The 20,834-nt window shown below is 38.1% G+C and overlaps 3 protein-coding genes and 1 pseudogene across 3 annotated transcripts; 2 read left to right on the top strand and 2 right to left on the bottom strand.

Moving 5' to 3' along the window:
* The first annotated feature begins 815 nt into the window (after nucleotides 1-815).
* Nucleotides 816-3,543, top strand: LOC113074435 (gastrula zinc finger protein XlCGF57.1-like). Its single transcript, XM_026247283.1, has 2 exons — nucleotides 816-1,090; nucleotides 1,240-3,543. The coding sequence occupies exons 1-2, from the start codon at nucleotides 1,015-1,017 to the stop codon at nucleotides 2,508-2,510; spliced, it is 1,347 nt and encodes a 448-aa protein (XP_026103068.1). The 5' UTR covers nucleotides 816-1,014; the 3' UTR covers nucleotides 2,511-3,543.
* Nucleotides 3,544-4,774: 1,231 nt separating this feature from the next.
* Nucleotides 4,775-7,418, top strand: LOC113074434 (uncharacterized). The gene is made up of 4 exons (XM_026247282.1): nucleotides 4,775-5,173; nucleotides 6,016-6,180; nucleotides 6,382-6,583; nucleotides 6,699-7,418. Exons 1-4 carry the CDS (start codon nucleotides 5,045-5,047, stop codon nucleotides 6,809-6,811), a joined length of 609 nt encoding a protein of 202 aa, XP_026103067.1. The 5' UTR covers nucleotides 4,775-5,044; the 3' UTR covers nucleotides 6,812-7,418.
* A 287-nt stretch (nucleotides 7,419-7,705) lies between these two features.
* Nucleotides 7,706-12,791, bottom strand: LOC113074433 (ADP-ribosylation factor-like protein 6-interacting protein 1). The gene is made up of 6 exons (XM_026247281.1): nucleotides 12,635-12,791; nucleotides 11,652-11,785; nucleotides 10,717-10,836; nucleotides 10,031-10,148; nucleotides 8,748-8,832; nucleotides 7,706-8,144 (listed from the first exon to the last, which is right to left on the bottom strand). The coding sequence occupies exons 1-6, from the start codon at nucleotides 12,668-12,670 to the stop codon at nucleotides 8,026-8,028; spliced, it is 612 nt and encodes a 203-aa protein (XP_026103066.1). The 5' UTR covers nucleotides 12,671-12,791; the 3' UTR covers nucleotides 7,706-8,025.
* A 3,177-nt stretch (nucleotides 12,792-15,968) lies between these two features.
* LOC113074432 (serine/threonine-protein kinase SMG1-like) overlaps nucleotides 15,969-20,834 on the bottom strand; it is a 33,252-nt pseudogene continuing 28,386 nt past the window's right edge.

Genomic DNA, 20,834 nt, shown 5'->3' with positions numbered 1-20,834 from the left:
TGCTGGACAGCTTTTTGAAGATGCTGATTTCATTTTCCAGCAGGATTTGGCACCTGTGCACACTGCCAAAAGCACCAAAAGTTGGTTGATGGCAAACAATGCAGAAGAGCTGAAGGCCACTGTCAAAGAAACCTGGGCTTCCATCCCACCTCAGCAGTGCCCCAAACTGATCACCTCCATGCCACGTTGAATTGAGGCACTAATTAAAGCAAAAGGAGCCCAAGTATTGAGTACATGTACAGTAAATGAACATACTTTCTAGAAGGCCAACAATTCAATAAATGTTTATTTTTTTATTTTTTTTATTGATCTTATGAAGTATTCTAATTTGAGATAGTGAATTGGTGTTTTTTTTTTTTGTTAAATGTGAGCCAAAATCATCACAATTAAAAGAACGAAAGACTTAAACTACTTCAGTCTGTGTGCACTGAATGTATTTAATACATGAGTTAACAATTTGAACTTTTCCATGACATTCTAATTTATTGAGATCCACCTGTATTTGTTCGTTTATTTATTTTTTCTAAAGGAAACGAGTGCGCTGTGCATTTATTTTATGATTATGTTATTTTTTTTATTTTGGTGCAATTTAAATTTTGTTGTTAAAAACAATACAAACTTTAAAATGTGACATAAAACAGATATGTTTATTTTTTAAATATAATTATATTGAATTCTAAATATTATATAAAAAAAGGGGAAAATAAAGGGGAAATAAAGATAAAGAAGAGTTTTTTCTCATCCTCCAGTCCAGTTAGTGGCAGCACTGCGCATAAAGTGAGCTTGCCAACATCACAAGAACAAGACAATGACAACGCAGCCCTTTAAATGACAGCTTGTGTCCCTGGATACTGATTTCAAAACACACACATTTAACCATCAGACGTATTGTGAATTCGTAGCAGAAAGACACAATTAAGATCAAATTGAATAAAACGCTAGACATATTGGCGTTGTCCTCGTTATTAGCGGAATAAGCAGGAATATATATCAAGGAGATATGCAACTTTAAAGATGATGTTTATTAAAGAGGAGCATGATGACACATCTGATCCAGAACCCTGCACAGCAGAAAATCAGCACCAGGAAGGTTGGTGTCTATTTCTGATTATTTGTTTCTCTCTTATTATTTATTTTATTATTATTGTGATGCATTAATGTAACCAGTTAGAGCTGATTAGACAATTGAATGATTTTTTTTTTCTGTTGGTTTTTAATAATGTATTGTTGTCATATCAGGCCTGACGGAAGTGAAAGAGGAAAGTCAAGCTCTGAATGAAATGGAGGAGAGACGTCAGCTTCACAAAGCTCATGATGTCCTCACTGGAGAAAAATCATTGATTTGCCCCCAAACAGGAAAAAACAATCTCTCTCAAAGCAGCACTCAGACAACAGCCAAAAAACCTTTCGCCTGCTCTCTGTGTGGAAAGCAGTGTGCCCACAGAGGCCACCTGAACGATCACATGTTAACTCACACCGGAGAGAAGCCGTTCGCTTGCCCTCAGTGCGGGAAGAGATTCTCACGCAGAAGAAGCCTCAACGATCACGTACTGATTCACAGCGACGAGAAGCGCTTCGTCTGTCCTCAGTGTGGGAAGAGTTACAAACGCAACGAGCACTTTCGGAGTCACTTACTGAGTCACGATGGAGGCAAGCCCTTCACCTGCTCGCAGTGTGGAAAGAGGTTCAGTTTTAAACGAACCCTTAAGGATCACATCAAACTTCACACTGGAGAGTGTCTGCACACGTGCCTTCAGTGCGGAAAGAGCTTCCTGAATAAAGGACACCTTAAGGATCACATCAAAATCCACACCGGAGAGCGACCGTTCACCTGCCCTCAGTGTGGAAAGAGCTTCATCAGTAAACAAAACGTTACATCTCACATGAGAATTCACACGGAGGAGAAGCCTTTTAAATGCCTTCAGTGTGGAAAGGGTTTTGCGTGGGCGAGCTGTCTGAAAATCCACATGCGCCACTCTCACTCGGAAGAAAGGGAGTTTACCTGCGAGCACTGCAATAAAACCTTTGTTTTAGAGTCGTACCTAAAGAGACACTTGAAGATTCATCAAAACGAGAAACCTTTCGTCTGCTCGGTTTGCGGGAAAAGCTTTTTGTGGCTCCTGTGTTTCAAAGCGCACCAGAAAATACACGAGGGCGTGAAAACCCACGTGTGCTCCGAGTGCGGCAGAGCCTTTGCCACGGCCGATTATTTGATAAAACACCACAAAATCCATATGGGAGAGCGGCCGTACGTGTGCTTGTACTGCGGAAAGAGTTTCACTAAGAAAGCAAACCTGGTAGATCATGTAAGGCTGCATACTGGAGAGAAGCCGTACACCTGCGCTCAGTGTGGAAACAGTTTCACCTCGAGAAAAGGTCTGAGCTATCACAGAGAAAAGCATTGTTCTCAAAGCGTGCCTCAGTCATGTTCCCTTGAAATCCAGATCGTGCCAGATATGCCTAAAGATTGCGTTTCTACCATTGCATCTACAACCTTTAGTGGTGAATAAGCTCTCGTTCAGTCTAAATGGCAGCAGAAAATTTGTGCATCTAGTACTTTATTGTTAAAGAAAGTGTAAGGGAAGGAAATAAAACAGAAAACCAAGACAGTGAGGGTGGAGTCTGGAAAACTGTACATATATCAGAATACACAAATGTAAATAAAGACCTTCTGTAGCTCCGCCTCTTTTCAGCGCTGCACTCATCGTCTTCTGCCTTCTGTTTTTATTTCCACAGTGTGAAGGATTTCTGAATGAACTGTTCAGTTTAAAATATTCCAGGTCTACTGATATTTATTTATTTATTTATTTATTTTTGAAATCTTCTTCAAACATTACAATGCACATAAGTTGTGTTAAATTTACAAGTAAATCCACTACAGCCAGCGGATTACTCTTTAACAGTGAAGCTATCCACCTTATTTTTCGATATGGAAGTAAGCCTTGTTTTGCAAATGTGTGAGACTTCCAGTTCATTAGCCACTGTAGAGAAATAACGAGAAGAAAAACAACATATAGTCAACTGAAAATCTGTGTGATCCACAAACCGGTGTGTTCATAACTTAGATAATAGTTTAAAAAAATATGGTAAGATGCACCAGTTTGCCATATCCAGCAGCAGAACAAGCTGTTATGTTTTATTGTTGTATAGTGTTAAAATAATTATGCTATATTGATGTGTGCATGCCCAGTAGCCACAGCTGTATCCTAACTGGCCTTATCCAGCTATCCTGCTCTTACGAGAAAAATAAGGTGGTATCCAGCTACTGCAAAAAGTTCAGAGACAGATTTCTGAAGATGGCTGCGCACTTGTTTCTCTGATGCTCTATAGTATATTTAGAGAGGGTCAAGCATGCACCTAGAGGAATAGCCTATATTTAAAAAAAAAGTAGCATTTTTGTATTTTATTTTATTTGTTTTAATTAATTTTTTTCCAAAGTAGAATTGTCCTGGTCAAGAATGTATACAATCCTTGTTGATGATTCAATCAAGCAAATTCCAAGATCTAGCTAGCTGTATAGAAAATAATATAATGTGCATTAAAATAATAATAATAATTAAACACATGCGATTTGAATATAACTTTCTTTTTATATATTTTAATTTTTTTCCTGTCACATTTTGATTTTTTTTCTTTCTTTTTTTTCCTAATTTTGTGTTTTTAATTTTGGTGCTAGTCTTTATGGAACTAAATATAAAAATTAATGTATTTACAAAATATGATTACCCGTACTGTTTGGCATGCTTCACAGAATTGCTGCTCATTGTGACTGTAAATGTTTACTGTACTGTAATAAAAAGAGTTGAATGAAGGGTGTTGTGTGTGTGGTTAATTCCATAGACAGTAAAAGGTTAATTCACGCTAACAGTTGTAGGTGGCGGTAGTGCGCTGTTTAAGTCTGCTATCAAACAATAGACTGCATCAAACTAATGAAAACAAGAGCAGGAACAGGGGTCAAAAACATACTTTATGATGGGCTTTTAATGATCACATGAGAACTCACAGAGGAAACTTTCACATGCCCTCAGTGTGGAAAGATGTTCCCACACAAAGGAAACTTTAAGAGGCATATTTTACCGTAAGTCACAATGAAAAGCTGTACACTTTCCCTCAGTGTGAAAAAGTTTTAATCTATCACAGAAAAAAGCACACAGCATTCATGTTCAATCTGAATGAAGGTTGTGTCAGATGAGTTCAGTTGTACTGTGACTGAATATATCAAGGGAAATATGTGAAATTATTTACGATTGATTCAAGATTCAAGTTTATTGAATCTCTTAAATTTTTTAAGCAATGCCAATAATGTTTGTGTGCTGATTGTACATTATAATATACAAATATTTTGTCAAATTGATGTGTGATCACTGTTCAGTTAATGCAATAAAAACACCTGATCATTTACGAAGAAATGTCAATTGTTTCTGTCAACTGCAGGCCTACTGTCAATTGTACGTATGCGCAAATGAAATGAGGGATGCAACTCTAAAAGTGTTGTTATTCTTATAAATCATATGTGCTGGAGCAGAAAGCACTTAAAAGTGACATTCTGTAAATTTTTCCACTGCCATTTTAACATATAAACTGTATAGAGGCATATATTTTTAGAACCATTCAAACGCAAACATGTCAAATGTGTTTTTTGGCATGCATTTATAATTGTGCTCAGAGAAGCTGATCTCATACAGGAACAGAACTTGACATTTCTGTGCTCTCAAATAGTGGTACAACTTATTAACATTAATATTATTCATAACATTTACCCCACTTTTCTAAGTTGTTATTATTATTTTAAATACTGAGAATATTATTGACACGTTAATAGCGTTCTTACGTTAATAGCGTTCTTGATAGAAGTCTTGTTTTGGCGTTGCTACTAGCGCCTGCTGTGAAACAACAGGATCACACAGTGATTGATCTTCAGTCCTAGTGGAAAGGCGGCAATCAAAAATACTCTGTTTTTTTTAATTCGTTTTATAGAGTCGTGCCATCTCTAAGAAGAAGAACTGCAGTTGTGTCTTTGGGATGTGCTGAAGGCAATCATCAGATGACTTCAAACAAAGAGCGTCCCAGTTGCACACCGACACCGTGCGCACGGGGCAAACGGCCAATGCATCAAAGCACTCTGACTCTTGGCGATCAGACTAAAGACATTTATTCTACTACACAAGCAGAGGTAAGAGCACGCTGCCAGCTCTCAGCTTAACATTGCATAATCGCATTTTTTCTTTTTCTCAACCCCTTGGTAGAAAAGCGCATTAGGAACAGCATTAGAACATTACACATATAACGCTGAAAATTCTGAATAGTTCTGGGAGGCATGTGCAACCGGTTATCCCTAATTCTGCGATTTAAACGAGGGGGTGCATAAACTGTCAAGGGTGCAGAATTCTTATTTAATTTCGTATTTGAATTTCTTCTGAATGAGCGCCCACTGTTCACTCTAACTTTCTATTTCGGATCACACCTGCTCTGTGTAAAGGAAGATCAGATATTTGTCAATGAGCTCAGGATCTGTTGAGCAGCAAATCCTCCAGCATGATCTGTCAGCCATCTCTCCTCTCAACACTTGATCAGTCAGATCTGACCTTTCCCATGGAATTGGGCTATGTTTAATCTGTTGCCATGGCTTGATTTTCCCTCCTGGGTTAAAGGTTTGAAATGTTGCATAAATTACATTTGACTGAAACGCTTGTATTGACACATTTAGCATTTTGCCTATGATAAAACTGTGACTGTAAAAAAAAAAAAAAAAAAAAAACAAGTATGGAAATGACATATTTAGAGTTTTGATATTTTGGGATATGGTCATTGCGCTACTTTGGGCACTACTTTAACCACCCAGCAACTACACCCCAGCCCCTCACCCCACCTGTCCTCTTTTAGGAAAACTAAAATATAGTCATTGGTCACCTTAATTCATAGTGCTATTATTTAAAAAAAAAAAAAAAAAGCACTAAATAAATAAAAATAATTTTGCTGACAGGAACTAACGTTTCAACTCTTGTTTAATAAAAGTATTTTTCTGGGAGAGGCCTCGACGGTCAAGCTCTGGTCCTTCTGCCCCGAGATCCATGTCATTCCTCTCAGTATGATGGAAAGCTGGAGCTCAGTCACATCCCTGTGTCACGAGGAGGACAGACACACTCCAGAGATGTACACGGCCCAAGGGACATCATACCAGTAAGTCTGAAGTCTTTATTCAGTTGAAGGCAGTAGTACATCTTCACAGTAGGATGTTGAAGCTACTGAGTATGTGAAAATCATATAAAACACATAGAAGTACCAGCTCAAAATACCAAATTAGTACTAAGGATCAGTGCTTAATTTGTAAATTGTGTGGTCCCGAAGCCCTGCTTAGGATGTTGTTATGCATATGTACAGCATTACATCTTGCACAGAGTGGGGTTACAGAACAGGACACAGAACAGGGAGGGGGTCGTGATGAAAGAGGTCACCAACCCCGCCGAGGCCACACTGTACCAGACAACATATCAAACCGTGCACTGCACCACTTCCAAAAGATATCAAACAAATGAAGCATGTGGACAGCCAGTCCCCTGGCACAGGCATAATATTATCACAGGTAATTTAGCCACTGTGTATCTACACAAAAGTAGATGCTGAAGTTTGTGTTGCAGTATGCAAGTGACTCTCATAAATGACCATGCAAACAGGCATTTTGCTATTTTGGGCTACAGGAGATGAGAAGGCAGCAGCTGGGCCCGGGCCGGTCAGAAGACAGTCTGGGGAGAGCATTCTGTGGGAAGCTCGGCGTTGGGAGATGAACAGGGACTCTTTTCATTTATACTAAACATGGCAACAATAAATAACTAATAAAAAGTACTCAAAAGGACTCGAGACACTTCATTGTAGTGGTTAGAAGTCAAATAAAGTTCTACACGGCATGTAGGTCTTCAAAACTGAAAAAAAAAACTGAAAAAAAAAAGGTAAATTTGAAGGTATGTAATTATCTGGTATATTCGGTCTCTGAATAAGTTACTATAATTTAAATCTAAACCGAAATAGAGGGCTAAAATTAAAATAAAAGCTAAATAATAGCAAATACTAATTAATAATACTTAACACTAACCCAAATATGATTTCTTATTATTTAAAATAATATACAAGCGTTGTATATGTGTGTGTGTGTTTTCTGCCAAGTAAGCATTTCAAATTTGCACTTATTTTTTCTTCATCTAGTACCATCTACATATTATTTCAGCTTTATCACTAAAACTGATTTTTTTTTTAATAGTTGACAATAACAATGATTTGGGGAAAAAAAAGTTTTCAATCAGTTTATTATTGTGCTGAACACGCCCAAACACAAAATGAGAGTTAAAAAGAGAGAGAGAAGAGAGAAGACAAACTTAAGACAAGCCAGCAGAAACAAAGAAACATGAGGAGAGAAAATGAACATGTATATACAGCCCAGCAACAGGTGTTGGATTGGGAAGAGGCTAGAGCTAGAGGACAGTAATGAGGTCCACACAGCACTAGTACAGCAGTACGGGTCTACAGCTCCCCGACACAAACACTCCAGTTCGGTTTTTCCAGTGCAATTTTCAGAACAGTGCAGAAATGCATATTTCCAAACCATCTGAGAAAGAAGACTACTGATGATGAGGTCTGTGCTTCTAATTAAATAAAGTTAAAGTTTGGTAGATGCTTCAATTTAAAAATGAATGAGATGAAATTAAGCTTGTTTTAGATTTTGCACAGACTTAACACATTTACTACGACGTAAATTATACATTGACGTAAAACGGCTGAAATGAACGCAACATTTCAGTGTTGGAAAAAAAAAATACTTCATGGAAAACAAAAAGGTATAATTTGAAATGAAACCTTAAAACAAAAGAAAAAATACCTAAGAACCTCAAGAGAGATCAGCGCACATTTAAGCCGTTTACTGGATCAGCTCAGGCTTTGCATTGGTCTGTTGAGATCTGACGTTGAGTGGGGCAGATGACACTTTAACACTTAAATTTATCCGGATTTCACTTTTCACTAGAGCCTAATCTGTTACTCATTCTTCTTCTCCTTCTGTTTAAGAAGTTTGTTGACCTCTCTCTTCACCATGCCAGTATATTTGGTGATGATGCCGTGCTGGTTGAGGCCAGGCAAAAGCAGAAGGAAACTCACTGTGGATAGAAAACAGAACATGAGTGGTCAATCACTAATACAATAGCCCTGTGGAGGTACAAACCTACCCCAGACACTGAATAAGAGCTACTGTTCAGTTCTTACAGTTCTTGTTCTATATATCATACAATTATTCTTATTGGGATATCGATATGACTGGAATCTTCTTTTTTTTTTTTTTGAAAGTACTATTCACTTCATAATGGATACAACACTTTCATCCCAAATGAAAAATGACTTAAACCTAATTGGTACAAAGAGATTTAACAACCTTATGTGGAGGGAGGGTAAGTGGCAGCATATTTCCGGATTGCTTTGCGTGACCTATATACAAGGACCTCTTTGTTGAGCAGCCTAGTCACTGTTTGCATGAGCTTAGCTTTGATAAAGTACAGTGACTTCTCTACAGTTTGCACACTGTGGCGTGTCATAGATCTTACAGCCTTTTTGCTGCTAGAAAGTCGGAATGCATTTGTGGTGTAAGAGACAGGACATGAGCAGCATATTGTACTAATGTTATACAACACTTTCATCTCAGGGGATTTCATCAAGCAGTTTGCTTAACTTGGTAAACTTTTAGTCTATATAAACCGTGTACATACCGATCAGGTAGGTGAGGAAGAGGTTATGCACTTGTTGTCCGATCCAGGCCACAGCCACAAGACTGCTGATGACGGAGAGGTAATACTGCAGAGAAGTAAAACAAGAGAGACCGTTTTCTACAGGAATTACAAGAATATACACAAATGCTTTCACTTGCACAAGCTACTTGGTTTGAACAACATCGGATCAATTCATTTAGATTTTCTGCTCACTGTCTCCATGAGCGATTCTTTCAGTCAACCATTGAGAAAGCAAGTGACGGTCTTTAGAGGCATAGTTCACCCAAAAATTAAACCTGTCATTAATTGCGCTCCCTCATGTTGTTCCAAACATTCAAGACATCTTCAGAACACATGTAAATATTTTTGACGAAATCTGAGAGCTTTCTGACTCTGCATAGACAGAAACACAACTACCACTTTCAAGGCCCAGAGAGGAAGCAGTGCACAGAACTCAACAAAATAGTTCAATAATATAGCTGACATCAGAGGTAAGCCATACTTTTATGAAGCTACGAGAATATTAGTGTACAAAAGAAAACAAATCGCTTTATTCAGCATTTTTTTTTCTCTTCCGCAATTCTCAAGAATACCACAATGCATGCATCCAAAAAGATCTTAATTCGTGTTCTGAAGATGATAGAAGGTCTTAAGGGTTTGGAATGACATGAAGAACAGTAATTAATTACTGAATTTTCATATTTTGGGTGAACTATCCCTATAACTCATTGGCTCACTTGATTCATTTAAATATTTGGATTAATTAAAGGGAAAGAAACAACAGTTTTGCTGTGGCTTTGTTCTGAACTATTTCCTTTTGTGAAATTGAGCAAAACAGATGATATTGACAACATTGTGTCTAAAATATTACCTTTACAGTTTTAGATATTCTGGAAAACCAGCACTCTTGCTCAAGTGATCTTGCTAAACTACATGATATGATATAAATATCATAAATGTATTAGAGAAAAACCAACAAAGGGTCATTTTTTGCCCTCATATCTTGGATTTAATGGTCATATAACTGCATTCTAATAAGCTACATCATGGATTTTTTCAGGATTATGAACATTACATAAAAATGTTCTCTTAGAGGCTCAAGTGCTCCTTAATTATGTAGAAGTAGGGCTAGGCTTGTGTTTGTTTGTTTTTACTGCTGAGCAACAGTGATAAAGACAACTCAGTGGTGTGAAAATAGTAGCTTGGTTCGAGTGTGAAATGCTTATGAGTCACTAGTAAATTCGAAGACATGAAACAAGGAAGGTGCTGTCAAATAAGCATACCATTTTTGGCTTTTCTTCCTTCAGGGCAAACAGACGTTTCCACCATCCAAGCACACGGCGCTGAGTCTTCACAAGGTTCCCACAGATCTCATGGAAACGCTGCTGCTGTTCTGTGGTCCTGCGCAGGAACAAAATAGTGAAAACATGCACAATACACAATGTCTTTACAGGCCCCACAAACACATCAGAATTGTTTACTCATAAACGAAGAGGGAATCTGTTTTGATTTCTGCTTAGCCATTGCATTTTATTTCTGGGCATAAAACATGACCATATTGAAGGCTTAAAACTTAGAGCCACAGGAAGCTGCCAGATACTAAAATAAATAAATGCCAGGGGTCTGATCTCGACTCGCTCTGCAGAATGTGATGTGCATAGCAAGACCTCTCAGTGCAGAGTGGAGATCTGCTGAGTCAAAGCAACACTGTGCCTGACACTGGACACTCAGCAGCAACTGCAAGCTGTCACTCAAAGACACCAGAGACCCGGCTCCTGAACTAGAGCAAGGGAACTTGTCAGGCGAGACCAGAAGAGACAAGAACATACACGCTGTGCAAATACCTACGTCTCTTCCCAGAGGATCTGAAGAAAAACATGCCATTTGATTAACCTCGCTAGTAGATGATGAGATTGTAACTTCAAAGCCTGTGGGTGAAAGCAGGACTAGCAGTCATCCATTCACTCACCATTTGTTAGAACCGAAAACACGGGGGGCAAGAGTGGGCACCAAGTAATCAGACAGGCACAGGATCATGACAGTGAAGGACAGACCAGTGAGCACAGAGGGGTCCAAGAAGTAGATTAGCCTGCCAATGACAAAACAGATCATAAACTGTACGCAATTAATCAAAAAACAGCAAAAAAAAAAAAAAAAACACAGTGACACATGATTAGTTCATAGCACAGGATGTTTCTGAAAGTAAAAGAAGGAAGAATAAAAAAGGAACTCATTCTTATAAAAAGACATCACTATTAAGAACTTTCCTTTAAAAAGTATATCACACACACTATAATATATAATATATATACACACACATACATACATACACTTTTTTTTTTATATAAACGTAAGCATCTTAGGGTGCTTTCACACTTGGATTGACTGCGCTTTTGCTTCAGACCATCTACAAATGTTAAATCTTAAAATAAAACGTAATGGTTACTACTTCATCTTTTTAAAGAAAAAAAAAAAATCCAGCAAATCATATTCAATTTATTTATTTATTTATAAAGCTTCCATGTACTTTCATTACAAAAGAACTTCTTTATCGTTTATTTAATTCCAACATAAAAGTTCCTGTTAAAAACTAACCAAATTTAAAAAGAATGTTGATAATTTCCACATAGGAGAGACTTGTTGTTCAATCCAAACAAAAGGAAATATATCGGTATTGGCAATGGCTATCGGCTACCAAAATGAGCTGGAAAATATTGGCAAAATCCAATATGGTGCATCCCTGCTGGCAACATTATTCTAAATTCAAAAATAGTATTCTATTCTCTCAGAATGTAAATGACCGTATACAAGCAATAAGTCCCCTGGCATTCATGACCTCATTCTGAATATCAGATAGAGGTTTAAGATTAGGCCTTTGCTCAAGAAGCAGCTCTAATGACTCACATGAACAGGATTGAGGTGGGACCCACTAACACTGCTGGGTACCACTGCTTCTCCCAGCGCAGGAACTGATCTCCAGCCAGGATCACCTCTCCCCATCCTTGCAGCTGCTCCTCCAGCTGACTCGTCTCTTGAGCCTGGACAAGAGCTTTCAGTCAGTAACGGTGTCAAAACAACGAGCTCTCTTACGACAGACGACACGGCATTGTCGGAAATCGTTGTACAATGGGAGTGTCATGAATTCATGTGATGGGCAAGTCCAGCTGGAATGTCAAGAATGTTAAATAGACACCAATTTATATCAAATATATAAGAAGTTTAGGAGAACAGCGACTATGAAATCCTGTGTTCAAACCAGCAGGCCACATTTAAAGGGTCTGTCCAGCGAAGTTACTTCCTTTATCTGGGATATATCACGTACAATTATATGTAGTTAAAATTTTAAAGTGTATTTTAAAAGGCTAAAGCATAAACATCAACATAGTTCTTGGAGGCTTTACAACGAATGTAAACTTAATCTAAAAAAAAAAAAAAAAAAAAAAAAATCTAGACCAGGATGTCAAGACTTTCGTCAAGCTTAACCCTAAGCAAAACTCAAAAGCAAATACTTGAAAAACGCAATGTATCAAATATATTACAAACAAATAAATCAATTATCCATAAAAACCATTTAGTAAGACGCTAGATGTACGGAGTAATCCGTTTTGTTAGCACGGAGTTGATTAGCTTGCTAACACCTTATCACGCAGTTCATTTCCGTTGCGTTTAACTTACCTTCGGTTCGGAGCATATACAAGACCAACATTTACTAAATTAAAGAAAATTAAGCTTAATTGTGTCATGTAATGCATTTGTTTATTCTGTTTAATGTTGAGATAACCGCAGTAGATGTCCGCGTAGCATATTGCTAAAGAAGACAATCATAAGACATACATTTCGACAGCAGGCGAACTGCCCGTGAGACGGAACATTAACAGAGCACTTACCAACAGATTTGCACTTTTATTGTCGCCCTCAGCCATGGTTTATTTATTTAGGTGTACTCCAGATATTGTATTGCTCGGAGAGCACGATTACATGAACGCGCCTCCCCTGTACTGCGACAGTCTGTCAACCGACCGTTATTTTCAGGATGTTTTTATCTGAAACTCGGAAAACGAGGAATCATGGGAAATGTAGTTCACTAGTGAAATACAAGGGGAATCGTTTAAAAATATGGTACAGTATGGCAAGCCTAGGCAACATTTAATCTATGAGCCGTACTAGTATCTTTTTTCATGTTACTAGTACTTATTTTTTTAGATACTAGTATCTTTTCCATCAAGTACTAGTGCTTATTCATTAGGTACTAATGTCTTTTATAAAGTTACTAGTACTTATTCATTAGATACTAGTGCTCATTTATAAGATACTAGTACTAATTCCAATACTGACTAGTATTTAATTATAGTCTTCTTGTTAACAAAAATATAACTTGTACTTATTTTAATAGTTACTAGTAACTTTTCAGACCAGAGATATCCTGAACTTAATAGATACTAGTACCTCTTAAATTTGCATTTCTGTCCAGTATGGTAATCGTAGTCCAAACGGAATACCTGCTATCTCAATGACTGATCCCCATAGAAGTCAACATCAAAAATTTTACATTTGTTACTAGTAACAAAAGTTACTAGTCACTATTGAATTAAGTACTAGTATCTAATAAGTCCTAGTATTTAATCAATAAGTAATAGTATCTAATGAATAAGTAATAGTACTGAATAAATAAGCACTAGTATCTAATGATTAAGTACTAGTAACTTCAAAAAAAGACACTAGTACCTAAAAAAAAAAAAGCACTAACAGTTAATAAGTACTAGTACTTAATGGAAAAGATACTAGTATCTAAAAAATAAGTACTAGTAACATGAAAAAATATACTAGTACAGTTTATGGATTAAATGTTAAAAAGACTTTCCATAGTATGGTCCTAAAACAAAAAAGACATTTCCCCCAACAAATAAGCAGTGAAATGTGTGTAAACTCTAATGAGTGAACAGCTGTGGGCTCAGAAACTATATACTTTGGAGAAGAGCAAAAGATTACATTTCCCCTAAATTAAGAGAAACAAAAATCACATCTTAAAATAATTTGGGTAACACAGTTGAATCTCTGAGCTTAACAAAATGGAATAAGATTAATATATCTTCAAACTATGCTAAAGAAAGGGTACAGATAATGGGATTTCATAGGTGTACAGTATTGTTCAAAATAATAGCAGTACAATGTGACTAACCAGAATAATCAAGGTTTTTAGTATATTTTTTATTGCTACGTGGCAAACAAGTTACCAGTAGGTTCAGTAGATTGTCAGAAAACAAACAAGTCCCAGCATTCATGATATGCACGCTCTTAAGGCTGTGCAATTGGGCAATTAGTTGAAAGGGGTGTGTTCAAAAAAATAGCAGTGTCTACCTTTGACTGTACAAACTCAAAACTATTTTGTACAAACATTTTTTTTTTCTGGGATTTAGCAATCCTGTGAATCACTAAACTAATATTTAGTTGTATGACCACAGTTTTTTAAAACTGCTTGACATCTGTGTGGCATGGAGTCAACCAACTTGTGGCACCTCTCAGCTGTTATTCCACTCCATGATTCTTTAACAACATTCCACAATTCATTCACATTTCTTGGTTTTGCTTCAGAAACAGCATTTTTGATATCACCCCACAAGTTCTCAATTGGATTAAGGTCTGGAGATTGGGCTGGCCACTCCATAACATTAATTTTGTTGGTTTGGAACCAAGACTTTGCCCGTTTACTAGTGTGTTTTGGGTCATTGTCTTGTTGAAACAACCATTTCAAGGGCATGTCCTCTTCAGCATAGGGCAACATGACCTCTTCAAGTATTTTAACATATGCAAACTGATCCATGATCCCTGGTATGCGATAAATAGGCCCAACACAATAGTAGGAGAAACATGCCCATATCATGATGCTTGCACCTCCATGCTTCACTGTCTTCACTGTGTACTGTGGCTTGAATTCAGAGTTTGGGGGTCGTCTCACAAACTGCCTGTGGCCCTTGGACCCAAAAATAACAATTTTACTCTCATCAGTCCACAAAATGTTCCTCCATTTCTCTTTAGGCCAGTTGATGTGTTCTTTGGCAAATTGTAACCTCTTCTGCACATGCCTTTTTTTTAACAGAGGGACTTTGCGGGGGATTCTTGAAAATAGATTAGCTTCACACAGACGTCTTCTAACTGTCACAGTACTTACAGGTAACTCCAGACTGTCTTTGATCATCCTGGAGGTGATCATTGGCTGAGCCTTTGCCATTCTGGTTATTCTTCTATCCATTTTGATGGTTGTCTTCCGTTTTCTTCCACGTCTCTCTGGTTTTGCTCTCCATTTTAAGGCATTGGAGATCATTTTAGCTGAACAGCCTATCATTTTTTGCACCTCTTTATAGGTTTTCCCCTCTCTAATCAACTTTTTAATCAAAGTACGCTGTTCTTCTGAACAATGTCTTGAACGACCCATTTTCCTCAGCTTTCAAATGCATGTTCAACAAGTGTTGGCTTCATCCTTAAATAGGGGCCACCTGATTCACACCTGTTTCTTCACAAAATTGATGACCTCAGTGATTGAATGCCACACTGCTATTTTTTTGAACACACCCCTTTCAACTAATTCAACTAATTGCCCAATTGCACAGCCTTAAGAGCGTGCATATCATGAATGCTGGGTCTCATTTGTTTTCTGAGAATCTATAAAAAAGCAATAAAAAAATATACGAAAAACCTTGATTATTATGGTTAGTCACATTGTACTGCTATTATTTTGAACAATACTGTACATTTCTGTAATGGTGGAAAATCGTGCGAAAACAAAAGGGCGAAAGCTACACACAGCCACAACATGGAATGGGCCCAAATATTAGTTTTAGTAAATTAATATATGTAATGATTCTATTAATTTCCTATTTTAATATATGATATATAGCTTGCAGTTGTAATATACTTTTCATGACAACTGAATATTTCACTATAATTTCAAAATAATGTTTCATTTTAAACCATTATAAGTTCAAGTGACGAGTCAACAAAACCTACATTTGCTAATAATTTAATACAAAACGTGTCATGCTCAAGAACAAATAGGCTTTCCACATTGGGTTACCATTAACCTCAGGTTAAGCAACGTTACCAGACTTGGTTTTTGAAAGGGGGTCACAGCACTGCTTTATGAAGCCTAGCCCCTGAACAAGGTTAAGTTGCAGTACAAAAGATAGACAGTGTGAATTAACAAGTGTAAAAATCAGACCAACATGAACAAAAACAGCAAATGCTTTATTAAAGACCCAAGAGGTTTAATTATAGTTTTATTTGACCAACAAAGTGGAGTAAAACCATTAAGAGACAACAATTGTAACCATCACCACATCACTATTCCATTACTTATTTCTCCCACTAAAAATGTAAAACTAGGTCAAGATCAGTAAAATGCAAGCTTTAATGAGGACATGTATCAGCGGTGATACACTTCCACAGGCAAGTCAAAAAAAGAAGAGCAATCTAGACTAAATCCATAGCAAAGAAGGAAAGGGAGAAAGAATCTACAATACACAAACAAGATCAGAGATGAATACTAAGAAAAAAAGCATTTAGAAACTGATTCGCACATCTCACCATATAGAGCCTGGGTCATACGCAACGATCAAATCAAAGAGACCTCAGACTGAGCACTTGGCAACTCCAAGCACTTCATTCATTGTGCCAAATATTCAGAAACACGTGACCGTAAATGTTCACAAAGCCACTTTGCAATTTGCCTTTTAATTGAGAAATCTGTTCAGTATGTTGGTGAAGGAGTAAAAAGTTATTTTTGCAGCATTTCCTATATATACTTAAGGGGAAAAGGTCATTTTTTTGTGGTTAAGAAGGAACTGTAAGGTCTGCCAAAGGCTTCCAATGGAGTCCTATGAGCCTTCTGTTCACACAGCCCTCCACACCCGCTCCAGCAGGAGACAGCTCAGCCGCAAGTCGTGCCCGACCCAGAGCCATCCAAAAACAGAGGCCAGAAGACCCCTCCAAGACTGGATACCCTTTCCCTCCACTCTCACACAAATGCAGTCTTAGAAAGTCGCTAATTACCGCAGACCTTTGCTCTAAGAGTGGATAAACTGTCTCCTGCAAATTTTCCCTGTGGCAAATCCTATTTGTATTGATAGTTGACATTTATTTTGTTGTTGATACAGGGGTTGGTTGGGGGGGTAGTTCAAGCCGCGTGTGCCTAGACCCCCCCCCACCCCGCCTCCCCATCTTGGTGAGCTCCCCACACATCTCGGGGGAAACAGATGCAGACCCATTTCGTTGTGTTAGCTGGATCGCCAGGTGTAGCTGTGCTACGGGGATCCGGTGTGGGTCCGAGGGAGGGTCTCTACACCCCCCCCACTTTCCTGCATGGTGCTCTGTGGCTCCATTGCCCCAGACCCAGTGGATTTCGGTGGATTTCTACCCTCGCTGGACCAAAGTGATCTACAAGGATCCCGTTCACACCCATGCTGTCCATCCCTCGTACAACTGTGCCAGGTTGTCCAAGTTTGTCGCCTCTTTGATGACGTAATCCACCTTAAAGAGCAAAATACATGGCATTAACAAACAGCAGCAGTAAGGCTGTATATATAAGGAAGGAAAGCTCACCTGTTCAGTGACACTCATTCTCCTGTTAGGGTCCACGTCTCTCCCTTCCAGTTTGGCCTTCACCCTCTTCCACACACTAACAGCGTAGGAATTCCTCTCTTGCACGGCTGAAGGAAAAACTGCTGATCAGTGATCTTAGTAAAGCTTCAAGTTGATTTCATAAGAGGACTTTAATGAAAAGGCACTATTTTCGTTGTCAGTACAAACTGTAATTTAAACGTTATAAGTTAAAACTGCCTGAACGTGAACATCAGTGAAGTGCTTTTCATCCTCAAGCGAACATAGAACTATAGGTTAAAATAACTGAAAATAGGTTCTTGTAGATCAAACATGCAGATCTAAAGATTCTAAACCACTTTTAACCACTAATTTTGTTCAAATAAATCCAGATTTGGTAAGCGAGAAACAAAAAAAATACAAAAATTACAAACCCCAAAACTTTTGAATGTGAGTGTCTTTAAATCAATAGTTTATAATAATTAAAATGTTTAAACCAATTGCATGATTAGCATTAATTTGATGAATAGTGCCTTTTAATACGCATCTTTTAAAATAGCCACATATTGGTCAAGCACACAAATGTTAAAATTGCGACATTTATAAACGGACCGATCTCTTGAGACGGCACTTGGATCTCAACTAACCTCTTCCAGTTTTGGGATCCCGCACGGCTCTTTTGGGGCTTGGGGCCAGTCCTTTACTGTTGATCATCAGAGTGCTGGGGGGAGTGTCCACCGGGGTCCCAAAGTTTCGAGGAAGAGCTTTGCGTGCATTCTGAGACATGCTGTCAGGCTGGGTCTTCACACCACTGCAGCGCACTGCTATAGTGAGAGTGAGAGAGTGAGAGTGAGAGTGAGAGAGAGAGAGAGAGAGAGAGAGAGAGAGAGAGAGAGAGAGAGAGAGAGAGAGAGAGAGAGACAGATCAAACTCAAATCACCAACAGAGGAAGAAAAAAAAAACACCATGAAAGAACCAAAGCTATATCTTAAACTTACCAGCAGCAAAGCTGGTCTGGACGGTGGAAGTGGGACTTGCACAGTCACTTCCTCTCTCAGTGACAAGAGGAGAGGCGAAGCTCACCAAGCCATTGTAGATGCTAAGAAAAAAAAAATCCTAAAGCATTACAAGTTGTGTTCTAATGGTGTCACATCCCAAAATGTCAGTATTTTGGTACCAATACCAGTGAAAATCCACAGTTCTCGGTATCAAAGCAAAACACAAAAGTACGCCAATTAAAAAAATTGGACTATAATTTAATCCAAACTTTGTGCATATTTAATTTAAAAGGGCTTTTGAAATTTAAAACCAAGAATAACAACTAAGTTAGTTTAAAAAATAAAATATAATAAAAATAAGCCCAGAACTGCTTTTCTGACTGATATGACACCATGTTAACCATTTCTACATTCTCTAGCCTGCATATTTTACAATTCATTTAAAAGCATCTGGTGTGTAAAAATAGTAAATATGTCATCCTGTTTTTTTAACCTTAATAAAAGTTATAGTAGCATTAAATAGTTAATAAATAAACTTCATTCTAATGCAAATTCTATTAGCATTAACCTCACTTATGCTAACGGTTAAATACTCCAATAATAGCATTTATTTCAACCTGACATTCAAAATAAAATATTTAATAATATTCATAACAGACTATTACAGCACTATTTGTGGTGGCATATATATACCCACTGCTCCGGGTGTGTGTTCACAGTGTGTGTGTGTGTTCACTGCTCTTTGTGTGTGCATTTCGGTGGGTTAAATGCAGAGCACAAATTCTGAGTATGGGTCACCATACCTGGCTGAATGTCACGTCACTTTCACTTTTTATATGCAAATTAATTCTCTGCCAGCAGGAGGCCTTGAGCGAGAGAAGTTTCCCCGGGAATGGCTGTAATCAATTAAGCACTGAGCCTGCGCTCACAAACGCTGCTCACGCATTACAGGCAAGATGAAATGAAAGTGACATCCATCATTTTCGGTTCCCTTCAGAATTACAGTGATATAAAAACACCCGCACTGGGTGTCGACTTTGATACGTACAGTGCTCATGTGATTATTCAACAATGTCAAAGCCTTTTGGAAAATCTATTTGTGGTGGTCAGTTTTGATATTGTGGCGGCCGCCTCAAACAAATCAATGTATGGGAAACACAATGAAACTAACCTGCTTGAACCCTTTGATTTGATCTGGATGTCTGTCTTTAAAGTGTTTTGTCAGTTTGGTATGTCTCATGTCTATAGTGTTCTGCTCACCTCTGGCTCTGAAGCTTTAGCTCCTTCAGGGTGGCAGGGATCTCCTGCAGCAGCTCAACCTGCTCTTGGCTGCGTGGTTGACCTGTAGCTTGCACTACTGTGAAAAGCACTATCTGCACATTGTCCTGCCATGCTTTGTATTCGGACAGGAACTGACGCACACTACCCTCATAAGTCACTTCCTCTCCCTCTGCAAGGGCATTTTCCTCATCCTGCCAAATTGAAAAGCAGGTCTCATTAGAGTGCACACAAAGGATAGATATTCTATAACACTTATATAAAAAAAAAAAAAAAAAAAAAAAACACTGTCAGCGGTTAAAGGTGACCAATATAGCATTTAGCATCAGAGGCTTATATACCTTTGCCATGGCACGCAGGAGGTGCTTAACATCAGCAAGCTGGCGGTTGTGATTGGACAGGATGACTTTAATGGAGTCGACCAGCATCTGCAGGGTTTCGGTCACTCTCTCCAGCTGCTGCTCTCTTTCCTCCTGCATGGCTCTCTGACTGGACATCTCCTGGGTCAGCTGAGTCTGTGCGTACACAAGCCACTCAGGCCCACCAATGGACAGATCCATGGCAGCACTCTGCAAAGACACAATCCAGTGCTTTTCAATCAGAAACTGACCACACCAACAGATTACGGTGAAATGTTTTTTTTATTTATTCACAAGTAGTTTAAGTGATTTGGAGGGATGCGCTGCTCTCTTAAGACTGGAGTAATTATGTTGAAAATTCAGCTGTCGTCATTACAGAAACTACTTAAGTTACTTTTAATGGCACGTTTTAGAATATAACAGTTTTTTTTTTACAGTATTTTTTTAATCAAACTTGGCGAGAATGCGACATCATAAAACAAAACCAAAATAAAAATTACCGATTCCAATTGACTACCGATCACTATCAGCCACTATCACACTGTCTCTCTTTGGGATATTTGATCACCGTTCTCTATAAAGGCCGATCTCATAAACCGATTTCAAGCTGATGTCGTGAGAGGTTTGTCACAACATTGTCTTAATTGTAATAATTATAATGCTGAAGGTGAGGTGCAATTCATATTTCATCATTAAGTAATTTGAACTATCTGTGAGATAATTTCACAAAAACGGAGAGTGAATCTAGTGGCTTCAAATCACATGGGGTCCACACTATAAGCGAGCTGCACACTGCACAGTTGACACAGGAATTGTCACTTGCACGATTGCGACAGTGTCGCATTATCACAAAAGTTTAC

Source organism: Carassius auratus, unplaced genomic scaffold, assembly GCF_003368295.1.
Source record: "Carassius auratus strain Wakin unplaced genomic scaffold, ASM336829v1 scaf_tig00014634, whole genome shotgun sequence".
NCBI lineage: Eukaryota > Metazoa > Chordata > Actinopteri > Cypriniformes > Cyprinidae > Carassius > Carassius auratus.
The sequence above is the reverse complement of the archived record's forward strand: the minus strand, read 5'-3'. Positions and strand labels throughout refer to the sequence as shown.

Excerpts from the sequence above, each read along its gene's own strand:
- LOC113074435 (XM_026247283.1), top strand. The coding sequence starts at position 1,015 with ATGATGTTTATTAAAGAGGAGCATGATGACACATCTGATCCAGAACCC. Across the intron at positions 1,091-1,239 it reads AGAAAATCAGCACCAGGAAG|GCCTGACGGAAGTGAAAGAG; the intron begins GTTGGTGTCTAT and ends TTGTCATATCAG.
- LOC113074434 (XM_026247282.1), top strand. The coding sequence starts at position 5,045 with ATGACTTCAAACAAAGAGCGTCCCAGTTGCACACCGACACCGTGCGCA. Across the intron at positions 5,174-6,015 it reads ATTCTACTACACAAGCAGAG|TATTTTTCTGGGAGAGGCCT; the intron begins GTAAGAGCACGC and ends GTTTAATAAAAG. Across the intron at positions 6,584-6,698 it reads CAGGCATAATATTATCACAG|GAGATGAGAAGGCAGCAGCT; the intron begins GTAATTTAGCCA and ends TTTGGGCTACAG.
- LOC113074433 (XM_026247281.1), bottom strand. The coding sequence starts at position 12,670 with ATGGCTGAGGGCGACAATAAAAGTGCAAATCTGTTG. Across the intron at positions 10,837-11,651 it reads CCCACCTCAATCCTGTTCAT|GCTAATCTACTTCTTGGACC; the intron begins GTGAGTCATTAG and ends TGTCATTGGCAG. Across the intron at positions 8,833-10,030 it reads AGGAAGAAAAGCCAAAAATG|TATTACCTCTCCGTCATCAG; the intron begins GTATGCTTATTT and ends ACTTCTCTGCAG.